We start from the raw sequence: 12,530 nt of genomic DNA on the forward strand, positions 1-12,530 counted from the left end.
AAACCTTGTCAGATCAAGTGGCTTCCGAACGAAACAAGTCATTCAAAGGAACTAGAAAGCTCTGACTATCCTTCAGGATCACGAGGATACGTATTTCGAGGTTGCTGTTCCGGCTTGGGGTCATGCCAAAAATTGGATGTCGTCACAGCAAGAACTCAATCCTTGCTTTCCTCGACCAGACCCTGAATGGCAAATATTTGCTCTCAAAGGGAATCGCCCAGATAAAAGCCGAAAGGTTAGCAACGTAGTCAAAAGTCTTGCCGTGCGACAGCTTCCTTGGCGGATGAAAGGTGCTTTTTTCAGGATCGTTCCAAGCGGCTCCTCTGTGCTTGATATTCCTTATCGAAATTTATATTCACAACCATCAGAATATGTGTGCCATGTACTGCAACTTAACGGAGACGACTCCTGAGAGGACTGTGTCTTTTACTTATGTCAGTGTTCCCACTCGACGGCGTGGAGGAGTGACAGGAAATGGCGTGGCTGCTTTGGGACTAGCCGCGGCCTTTGATATGTCCCTAACTGCTTCCATACAACGACAACACGAACGGAGACGAGAGGTAGGTCTTGTAATGGTTGACGCTCGTCCGCCCAGCTTGGGAGGGTTTACCTTGAGATTGAGCCTTTTAGCTCGACAAAGGCCAATGTCAAGAACTCTTGTGAAAGCACGGATACCTCGTCTGCCCACCTTGTAGTCCTGAGTCCATGAGTAAGATGAAAACACGTGAGAAACTTGTTATTTAAAATGTTCATCTTACTTCCAAGTTGGAAGCAACGCCAAAGTGGTTTTCTTCTCCAAAGAAAGCTCGGTCTTTGTATTATTGGGTTGGGATCGAGCTAAGCGAGACAACGACATTTGAGTATGCGGTAATTGAAAATATGCTCCAGTTTCTGGCGCATTGCTTGGTCTTTAGTTAGCATGAAATAGAAAATGGCTGGACGAGTAAAAACTCTTATAGTCTAGTATTCGTCTCATTGTTGGGAGTGTCAAGACTAAAAATCTCTTTTCAATCAAGGTAGAAGAAATTGGTTCTCTTGAGAAAAACTTTCCTTTGCCTTGTTTATTTAACCTCAACTATTTGTAGCTTGAATCAAATTGATTCCGAATTGCTTCAGGAATCTCCATGTTTTTTTAGAATCTGACAAGCCATCAAAAGTCCAAATCTTTCATCAGTCACACATACCTTTTCTAGATAAATGTTTTCAGTATTTTCGGCCCTGGATAGCACCATATCCAGGCCTTGAATTCTTCCCAATTTACATACGTTCCTTTACAAATGGAGCTTCACTAAAGAACATTTCGTGAAGGAGCTCAACGTTTTTGGCCTTAGTTCACGAGCGTCTCCAGCCATTGTCTTGATCTACTTGATTCAGCTATTGTATTACGGCTAGGCCCTCTTGCATTGACTCTCACACTGACGATACTTTTCCCTTTTACACATCATTCCATTGGGTGGTTTGTTTATAAAGCGAAAAAGATTCTAGCACGAGTCCCCTTTGCGTGCAAGCCTCTCAAACCATTGACTTTGCCTTACTAACGACCGAACTTCCTGCGGGTGTTATAATATCTATTTCACCCAGTGTTCACGTTTTGCCGACAACCAAGAGAGGCAATGAGCACTACTTCCTTTAGAGTTCAAGTGGTGGAGTGTATATCCTTTGGTGTGAAAGGCAGAACTGTAGAAGGAGTGGAGGTACTACATCTCGTACATACGCGCACGATATGTAGCCACCCACTTGGTTCAGGGATATACTGTAAAGCTCTTTCTCGACGAACTACTAAGACCACGGCCATGAGCCAACTAGCTAGTTGACTAGAAATGGGGCGACAATCAGGATGGGATTGCCTTTCATTCGTTCCCTCAAGAGGCCCTTAATGTTTTGCACAATTGCCTTGTCTCTTTCTTGTGGCTGTTGGCTAGCTTGGAGGTCGACGAGGATAGAGCGTTGTCCTTCCTTTTAAGTTAAATTGGTGAGATCCAGCTTTCAAAGAATGTTACTTAACAAGCTATCTCCTTAAAGTTACTATACTTTGTTTTCTATTTCACTTTTATTGTGATCCCCTAAGTCAAACTTTGGAGAGTGCAGAATTGCCAGAATTTGACTGAAAGGCATGAAAAGCAAATGTACCTACAGTGCTCTACATGTTGGGTGCACGGCCCATTTGAGTTGCAAATTGTTTTGAAAAATCGAGTAAATTGATTCACTGCTTTTGTCCGGGAGCAAGGATTTTTCATTTCCAAGCCTTACTTTTCAGAAACGCATTGAAATGTAAGCAAATCAATTACAATGTATTCCATTTCGCTACACCTACTTTGCTTTCGATTTTGGACACTTGCTTTAAGATCTAATGTACTATTCTCTCGTGTTATTCTGCTGCCAAGGGGCTGCCTGAAAACTCGACAAGGCTCTTTCGAGAGGTCGTATTGCACTATTTGCATAATTCTGCAGAGTTACATCGTGGAAAGTGCATTTTCGCTCTCTTTTGTATGGCAGTCATTTTCAAGTTGTCAGTCAATCTTTACAGTTCTAGAAATAGAATACCAAGAGATGGGAAGCTCAACCCAAAGACAACGGAAATTGCGAATCTCTAGAAGCTGCTGAGATCTAAGAATTGCCCATGACTGGTCGGTTTTCAGCCTTACTCAAACCTGATTTTTTAATGCTTTTCCACAGGAGCAAGAAATATGTACACTGTACAGTAGATGGAACTTTAGTAGCGAATAGCTCTCTCTCCAATAGTTCCACGTTTAGTACAAGCTCTGCGACTCACTTTCTGCCACAACAACATTACGAGACAACGGATATCGATTCACCTCGTGATTCATGGTTGTCTGGACTCAAAATATTGGGTTTTGAGCGAAATTGAGAAAGTTCCCGCACAACCATTTTTGACCAGTTCGGAAATGTCTACATCTTCTCTATTCCGTATTGTTCGCTCTTCTGTCTTTCAAAAGCATACTTTCCAGCTTTTCCCTCCATCTGTAGTACAGAGTACTGCTGTGCACTTGACCGCCCAGTCTCTCTCTTTCAGAGTGACACGGTAGAGCTGATCGATAAAGGCTGAATTCGTTCCCCGCAGTGTGCCACATGAACCAAATTGGCAAGAAGGACACGAGCTGTGTACCGTTCCATATATCGGTTAGCAAAACGGAAATCCCTCAATAGGAAAAGGTACCATAGCGAAAGGATCTTGATTGTGGTCAGAACTGGAACAACCAACCAACGGGGGAGCAGCCTGAGACTGCGTAGAGAGTTGAGCCGCTCTTCCAATCTCCCTGGTGCATGTTTCTAGGTACATACTGTATGAGGGATTGCCAAATGACATGAAGACAAGACCCAACATGATGTAGGTTTGGCCGTTGGTTTATGTATTTGGAGCAGAAAAGCTGACCCAATTCAAATAACAACCAGAACGTTAAAAGCTATGAAGACTGCAAACAATAACTGCTCATGCGAACATTCTGCATTCTTCCATTGTATGAATAATGTGAGCACGTTGCTCTTAAATGATGCGGGCTTTGGTAATACTGTAGGTATCAAGCACGTTATATATTCAGATCATCAGTAGCAAATTGTTTCGAATTTGTTACTTCCATGTAACGGTTCTAACAATAACTCTAAGAAGGGATGCCTACTCGAAATGACTTCTAATAATGGTATGGTCATTTGAGATCATAGCACAGTTCCACATGGCGCATGGACAGGAAAAGAAACTTGACCGGACTAGAAAACCTTGTTATCTCGTTTAGTTGGTCACTTCGACAATGTGATAGGAATTTTTATTCACAGATCTCTCGATAGCAAATTTGACTTTTTCATTTAAAAAAGTCAAACCCACATGAATCAAAGAACAAAGTAACGAACGACCTTTAATATCAATTATAGTTTATCTTCTGCTTTTATCTGTTGTACGTAATACCTTTTATCAGAGATGAAATTTGTCGCGGAAAATTCTTTGCATTAATTTTTCCCCCTTTCAACAAATCTGATTATGCTTGGTTCAAGCGTTTTATTTGTCTCATTTATTTTTTTGTAATTTTTCTAATTCCTGCTGAAATCCGATAAGCATCGCTAATCCCAGAGTATTTCAATCTAATTCATTCTTGCCATCTTGAAACTTGGGGTTTGCTCATTCCTCTTGAAGTACGACAAATCCCAGTTTTTCCTGGGGACGTGAACTAGTCTTTTCCTTTATTTAGAGATCATGGCCAATCCAAATTTGAATGTTCGACCAATTGTTTTCTTTCTGCCTTCGACCCTTGCCTCCTGCTGACAAAGTATTGACTTCAACGCGAAGCGTCATATTTTCTTTGAGCCTTATGTCAATTTCAACAAGACTGACCATTTTCCTCTAGCATCTGTCTCTCTCTCTCTCTTCAACCATGTCCACAGTAAGACTTGGCGATCGATGACGGATGATGGTGGTGTCAAATTACGATTTAAAAATGCCTCAACAAATTGGAAGTGGATGCGGCTCTATCGATGATCTTGCATCCCATAAAATGAGAAGGCACGGTCCTAATCTTAGTTCTACAAGCCAATGTTAGTCCTTGGGTCTTTCAAATCACATTCAAAAAGAGATGATCAATACTTTCTCTGAACACTATCAATAAACTTGCAAGTAATATCGATGTAAAATAGCCCATTAATTTCTCATTTTGAATGCTGCCAGATATCAATTAAGGAAGGTTTCTGGCCATAATGTCCAAAAGATGATGAGGCAGCATGCCTTTTTTAAGTAAATGAAAAAAGTTCACCGATGTTTCTGAAACAATTGTACAGTTTTTTTTAAATTGTATAGTGACTTGTTAGGCTGGCATGACTAAGGATGAAAAGGTCTCAATCCTCCTCCAAAGCTCTATTTTGAAGTATGAAAGAGATCCATTTCGTTAAGACATGAGAATTTTTTACTTTCTTCATTGTTATCTAAAGCTGCTTTTTTTCATACCTTCGTGCCAGATTAGGATTCGTAGAAAGTTGGCATCTCCGAGCAATTGAGACTTTTCCAACTACTGAGGATTGAAAGAAATTACTTTTGACGAGAAATTTCAAGTTCAATTCAATTGAATTTCCAAATGAAATCCCTCATTCACATGCTCGAGCGTCCTTAAAAGGCTTCCTCACCAATGTCATCAAGGCCATTCCTGTCGCACAGTGATCCTTTGAAGGAAATATCTTTGTTAAATGGCCCTTTGCTGACTTGTTACTATAGCGCGAACGAACAATATCCCTGTAAATAGCTACAAGGAAATATAATCAAATTAATTCCCTTGAATGGAATTTTCTGATGAGTATTCTCGCAGAATTCGTGGAAAACAAATCTTGCTCGATAAAGCCATTCTTGTCCATATGAAAGCCGATAATCTGGTCTAATGTAAAGGCAAACTATATCCTTTGAAGGTTGCTCGAGTGGCAGCTTTCATCGGAATATGAACTAGTTGAACGCCTCGTAACAGGGTACCATATTATTCGTTGGAATAGTAGTTCTGCTGTCAAGACTTTTGATTTAGTTTCAGGAAAAAAAGACTGAGCAAAATAAGTCTTATTGCACCGTTTTGTTTGAAACGGCTATAATTGTGTTTCCAAAGAAATAATTTGTGATGGAGGCCACCTGAAAGTTTTTACAGCTTTCCAATCCATACTCTTTTGCAAAGGTGTCTGTCCCTTCAGATGCGTTTCATGGGAAGGTGACTACGAGATTACGTAGTGCACATGTGCCAGCAGAACTAGAAGCAGCTATTGAAATCGAAATGTACCAACAGTTCCTTCCAATCTTGCTATAAGGCCCTCTTCTCTTTGGCTCTCTGTTCTGTTTCAATCTTCACTCGGAATTGACGGACTTGTATTTGGTTTACTCCCGAAAGCGAGCGAGTGTTGTCGCGGAAGAATAGGAATAAGGTTTCGAAGAGGAGCCTCTGGCCTCAAAAGCAACGAAGTTTGAACCTGTTCTAAAGTTAAGACAAGCCACCGCTGTGTTCATTCAGGAACAAGTTCCTCACGAAGCTGCTCTCACGATGGTGGTGGAACAAGCCGAAGGACAACTGGAACACGCCTAAGCGTATACCGTACGCGTAGGCCAGAGAAACGAAAGGAGAACCAGAAGCGTTGAGGAAAAAAGAGAACCAGGGAGAAGGAACAAGAGTAAAGAAGAGAGAGTGGAAACGAAAGCGAGAGAGAGGAACAGAGGAGGAACAAGAAGGAAGAGAAGAAGAAGAAGGAGTAGGAGTAGGAGTTGGAGAAGGAGGAGCAGGAGGAGGAGCAGGAGAGGAAAAGCGTAAAAGAACCCGGTTCCAAACCTGATCAGTTGAAACCAAGTGTGAGTCCAAAGAGGTGCTCAAAGTCACTTGCTGAGGAGAGAAGGGAGTGAAAGGAGAAAAGGACACGAAAGATTCAAGTTTTTCGACAGTCATTTCCTTCCAACAGACGTCTTTCTGTCATTTCCCGTCGAGGAAACGAGTGTCAGTGTCGAGTGTAATGTAGTTACACCTACGATTTTGCGGCCAAGGCCATGGAAGCAGGACTAACAAGCCTCTTTGCTATTTTGAGAATTGAGCAAAAATCAAGAGATGGGGGATGATTCAGAATGGTTAGATCTGAGCAAAGTCTCAAGAATAAACCTCGAAATTCTCAAATATTCATGGGGACATTTATCACCTGGCGGTGATGCCCTAATCATGTTGTGAATTGAGCCACATGGTGAATAGTTGGTGCCAAGTGGTTGATGGAACTTTGTCGGGAGTGGTGCAAAAATACAAATTACATGTCAAATTTTCAATCAATGCGTTTTTGATGGTGAACTCACAATGAGGAGAATATCTGGAAGGTAAGAACTCCCCGACTAGCTAGACTCTGCATATCTGCTGTAGGTATTCGAGATTTGTTTCGTTGCTTTCGGTCGTTGTTCACTCGTATCTGCTCCCATTCTCAAGTTCCAGGGCTAGTAAGCGTTCCTAATGATTCACTTCAACCTGATGTAGTAACCCAGGGTTGAACGATATGTGTACCTTGTTCAAAGCGAATTCCTTGCGAAGACTAACACATGATAAAGTCCAAGAAATCGGAATCATAATGATGATAAATGACCTTCAGCATTGATAGGACCAAAAGCGAGGAGGCAAGACTAAAATCTGTCTATGTGATAGTCTCCATTAATTCTCATTTGTGTCCCAACTTTCACCACGGAGCTCTATCATTTCCCTCTATTCTGAAGACCTCACGTATTGCAGGAGCCCATCTGGGCCTAAAAGTGGCCGGAATATGAAACTGAGATGGTCGTTGGCAATAAGTCCTCTTTTACTGAATAATGTGATGGATCCTTTCTCCGTCGTCTTGCCTTCTTGGTGGATCTTGGTGTTCGTGACTGGCGTACTTGGTCCACTCCAGTTTCTTTTTGTGATGACATGATTCTTGTTTCTACCTGACACTAATTAACGCGCAACCCTTATTTAAAAGCGTGGAGAGGTATTTGTAGCATGTAAATAGTTGTTCCAAACATGCAAGTTATCAACTAATTATAGAATAAAGTATGTTGGTTGCGACAGGAAGCTCCTGAACGAAGTTTGTTGATTGCGGTGCTCCAAGAAAATAATTCTGACAAGCAAGCAAATCAATACGCTTAAATATAGTATTTCGATTAAATGGTCAGAACAAAGCTGATGCATGTGGAAACTAAACAGAATGACTTCAATTCAGTAGAAAAAGGGGATTATGGATCGATAGATTTGAATCAAGCTGATCTCTAAATTGAATCCAAGTTTTCCCTCAAAAAAAGAAAATCCCCGTTGGTAAAACAAATACGTTCACTAGAAAACATTGGCTTTTGCCAGGACCCAGACCCTCAGCTACGACCTCTGGCGACTTATACTTTGTTGGTACTCCATAAAGGGTTTGGGCAAGAAATTAATTGTGCAGAATTCCTTTGGGATCAATCCAATCGTCTGGAGCCTTTGCGAGCGCTTTCCCCCACCTACGTACACCGTTGTTCCTGTGTTGGTGCTAGTATTTCAGTAGTTCTCTATCTGTTATCTCGTGTTTCCCGTCCTCATGTCCGCGAAAGCAACTCGGTTTCTAGAGGCAGACACAAATGAATGTCTAGGCCTCGTCGGCTTGTTTGTTTTTTGGGGTTCAACTTTGTATGCAGGTTAGTATTATATCCATTTGAACCGCCCAGCACATGGATGGAAGCAAAAAAAAACAGCTTAAAATACTGATTTGTACATGTGCATAAATGGATTCATCTTTTGGTCCTTCTTGATGGGCATAGCCAACTCATAGCTCAAACCGGGTTGTTTGTTAATTGAGGGATTGAGAAAGACTGCAAAGCAAGTCTATTCAATAGGGAACACGATTGATGTGTGGAGTTATGTCGCCATTTGTATGAGTATGGTTGCAGCGAACACTTTGGTAGCAGAGTTTTGGAATGTGCTGATCGGTTTGCTTCAAGCGTCCTCTTCCTTGACCTTGGAGGTTCGGGAGGATGTAAATTGTTTTCCCTGACTGACGAAACTTCATTCCTCATTCCCTTGAGATCCCCTGGAAAGTTTTCTCGTCCATCTCCTGTTCAGCCTCACTTCGAACCGCTAACCCTTAAGAGTATCCTCAGCTTTATTTTGTTTATCATTTCTAGTGTTCTGGCCTCGGTTTGCAATGGCCTTTGCCTTTGGAAGGAAACTCTGTTGCAGATTCTTCCCCTGTGTGATCATTCATTCATTATAGTGTCCAATTGGCATTGTTAACATGCATCTCTTACCAGAGAATTCATTCTTGATATTAGAGTTTGAGGCTTGCATTTTCATTTTTTGCTATCTTCGTTGTTACCGATTGGTTTGCCTGCCTGGAATTTGCCGATGCAAAGTCAGACTTGAACGTACTCACTCTCTTAGAAAACGGAAATGTCGTGGTTGGCCTCGGGGAAGCGGAGGAAGTTGAGGAGGAGGAAGAGGATGAGACGTAGGACGAGGACAAGGACGTTGGTGATGAGAAGAAGAAGGACGAGGAGTATAGAGGGAAGGAAGTTGTGGAAGTGGCGAGAGAACCGTATTTTTCGGTTCTTATTCCTCATCCTCCACATCTTCTTGTTTCTCTGTCCAAATCGAACAGTTTTTGGCCGTTCCCTTTGGTTGGCTTACTCACTTGCTCGGGGGGCTTCTTTTGTTGATCTCGGGGATCAGAAGAGCGGTAGTTGTTGGCATATATTAAACCCTTGGGGGCCTTTCCTACTTCCACATGTGCTCAAGATCTTCTACCAGAGTTCGTAGCCATTTCGAAAAGAAGGCCTCACGATCTCTAACAACACCATATCATCCCAAACTGCCCCAAGATACGGCAAGTACCTCCATCATTATTCCCAACCAAACAACCTACCAACCAACTAACCGGCCATTGATCCATCCATTTCGCTTGGAGAGGCCTTTACCTTACCTTCTATGAAGAAGAAAGTCATTGCCCGTAAAATAGTGCATATTTACCTTTAGGTGTCTTATCGTCTTCATGGCTTTTGATAGCTCACTCGTAGATTGAAAAAAATGGCCCTTGCCTTTCCAGTAGGTATAACATCAATCAAGCCCAAGGCAAGGTCTCATAATTTTCTTCCTTTCGTCTTTGGAATTGGTGACACCGGTTTAGAAAAAGTGCAGCACGATGACTCTGGGGTGTGGTCTATTTCCAATCGACTATGCGATTATTTGACCAGCTCTGGATCAAGGCTTTTATATTGAGAGTTAGAAACCCTACAGGCCTTATTTTAGATTTCAAGTCAGTTTTTCGTGGCCCGTAGGCCAGACATAGAGCCGATACAGAAGGTCGAATGAAAGGAAAAGAACCAGCGAGGGGATGTCTCAATTCAAATAACTCTTAAAAGAGACAGTAAATTTTGCATTGACAATGAATGGGTCGATAAATTTTGCTTCAGTCCTTAACAAAAGGCCCAGATGAGTTATAAGGAATGCAACAGATGCTCTAGACATCACGTCTTTCACTTTTAGAGACACGAGTTATGTAGCCTTCGAATCTGATTTTCAACTCTCCTTCCAATTTAAGAGAACTTTTTATATGAGAGATAAATAATCGTTTTGATTCTTTTCAGGACTTTTCATTCTATTCCTACAGTGTTTAGAAAGGTCTGACCACGAATTGAGTTTTGCTTTGAGATGTATCGAAATGTGCCACTTTTCTCGTTTTTTTCCTAACCGTTTCATCGGTGACATTTCCGTCCCAGCCACGAAGGCACAATATTTATATTTCCACATGGCAACTACTTGGAAAAAAGACGCTACCATTGTGAAGAAGTCATAAATAACTATTTTTTTGCACGACTTCCCTTACTCATCGTTGTTGTTCCACCACATACGTACGAGTACATACAGTAGTATTTACGGTATACAGTATGAACAACAAGATCGTACGTTCATAGAAGGAGTCTATGACTTGGTTCTCTCTTTTTCTCTTCCTCTTTGCTTTCCGTGGTCCTTATCGTACAGCAGAAAGGCCTCCACCAAAGGAACCATGCTTCTCATGATAGAACAACCCCTCGAGTAGCCAACTAAATAGTTGGTTTTAAACCCCAGAGCTGATTTGAGAATAAGTTCATGAAGAGGCATACGCATGTAAGCAAAAGTGATATACTTCAAATTATCTTCGTAGTAACGTTCAGCATGAGAATGCGATCGAAGTATGTGTCTGCTTTAAGGGTCAGTTTACCTCGGCAATGGTTTGATGCCCTTTGCTGTCATCCACTGAATAACTTGATTTGGGATCTCTTCAAGCACCGACTTGGCGAGTCCAGCTTGGTCTAGTATTCCGTCTTTGTTCAGGAAGCTCTGGAATTCCACGAATTGTACAATATCCCTGTTCATTGGCTGTGTATTGTGTTCCAGGCGAATTTGATCGGCATCCAGTTCTTTCATGGCTGAAAAATCTTCTTGGCCAATGCCAGCGATGACTATGCTCATAGGAAGATGGGAAGCTGCCACAATGGCCGCTTTGGTCTCTTTAAGATCAGTGACGATGCCATCCGTTAAAATGAGAAGCACAAAATACTGACGTCCATCTTGGTAGGCCGCCGCAAATCGTGCAACGTGATTAATGACCGGTGCAAAATTGGTGGGACCGAAGAGCTCCACGTTTTGCAAACTTCTTGCATAAGCCTGTAGAATGCCATCAATGCCATCGCAAAAGGGATTGTCCGGGCTCAAGTTCAGGAAGAATTCGTGTGACGTGTGCCCGTGAGGTGGAACCTTAGCCCCGAACCCCAAAGCAGGATAGTGACGGTCTTGATCATAGTCTTGAATAACGTTGCCAATAGCTTGAATAGCCATTGTGTATTGGGTTTGACCTTGAGGGCTCATATGGTGAAGCGATCGGGGATCTGAAGGATTCCTGTTTGACGCTGTGAAATCGATGGCCACCGAGAAGTTCATGGCTGTCCCCCTTTGGAGGTAGTCCAAGAACGACACCACTGTCTCGATTTGACATTTCGTCACAACCAGCGTGCCAGAGTTCTGGTATTTTTTCTTGCCCACTTTCTTCGGATCGATAAGTGGGATTTGGATTTTTTCGGCGCTGGCATTGATGAGCTCGTTCAAAGTAAGTGTGACGCTTCCAATCAATTCGTGTTTATCACTTCCATCCCAATCAAAAACGTCCAACTTTACCGGACAAGACTGCTCGCCTTGGAGGAGGTCTCGCACCGGAAGTTTGAACTCGGCCCAAGTTGGGTTTAAGTTGTTCTTAATCATCTCGGTTCGATAGACGAGTGCGTAATTCCCTTCGGAAACGAACTTTCTAATTTCAACAAATGGATCGCTTTTCCCGAAAGTATCCTTCTTCGCCAGCTTCTGGGCAGCCAATTGAATGTGAGCAATATCCTTGTTATACGAGTGCTCTTCACACGTGATGGTGATTCTTCCATTCTTGGCCTTGGTTCCGGTCAAAGTTTCAGTATGAACCCTCTCTGGAGCGCTAGCAATTTTGGCCAGCGGTAGTTCCAAGCTTCCCAAGTTGTCATGCTTTGTTATTTTCCTAGCTTTGTTATCAGAGTCAATGACCATGAATCTTACATTTTGACGAGCCTCAAAATGGAAATCAACTACAAATCGGGTTTGCCACTTGGGATTGAGGGTGTTTTGCAACACTTCCGTTCGTCCTAATTCGTTCCATTGGCCATCTTGTTGTTGAAGAAACAAAACACACTGGGGGTCAGATTTTGAGGATAAGTCTTTGTCTGCCAAATTCTCACAGGACACGCCCACGGACAATCTACTTGTTGGACCTCCAGTGGGCTGAAAGGCGCTCATGGTGAATAATATACGGTCTCCTTAGCTCTCCTAAGCTCTCAGGATCCCAATCAGTTGTGGGGTGTTTGAGCCTTAAACAGTTTGCAGTAACACATAACTGATAAGTAGGTCTAGGAAAAAAGGTATATAAATAAATGCTATGGTTTACCTTTTTTGGCATATTTTAGACAAATGACACAATGCATGTTTTTTTAAAATACGTTTTTAACTTTTTTTCCTTGATCATGTTGGGTC

The 12,530-nt window shown here is 42.2% G+C and overlaps 1 protein-coding gene across 1 annotated transcript in view; it reads left to right on the top strand.

The window, feature by feature from the left end:
- The first annotated feature begins 278 nt into the window (after positions 1-278).
- Positions 279-12,530, top strand: part of LOC131882506 (uncharacterized) — a 62,185-nt gene continuing 49,933 nt past the window's right edge. The window contains exon 1 of the mRNA XM_059229663.1: positions 279-560. Within this exon, the coding sequence (XP_059085646.1) occupies positions 372-560 (189 nt within the window). The 5' untranslated portion in view covers positions 279-371. The remainder of the gene's footprint in view (positions 561-12,530) is intronic.

This window comes from Tigriopus californicus, chromosome 1 (genome assembly GCF_007210705.1).
Source record: "Tigriopus californicus strain San Diego chromosome 1, Tcal_SD_v2.1, whole genome shotgun sequence".
NCBI classification, from domain to species: domain Eukaryota; kingdom Metazoa; phylum Arthropoda; class Copepoda; order Harpacticoida; family Harpacticidae; genus Tigriopus; species Tigriopus californicus.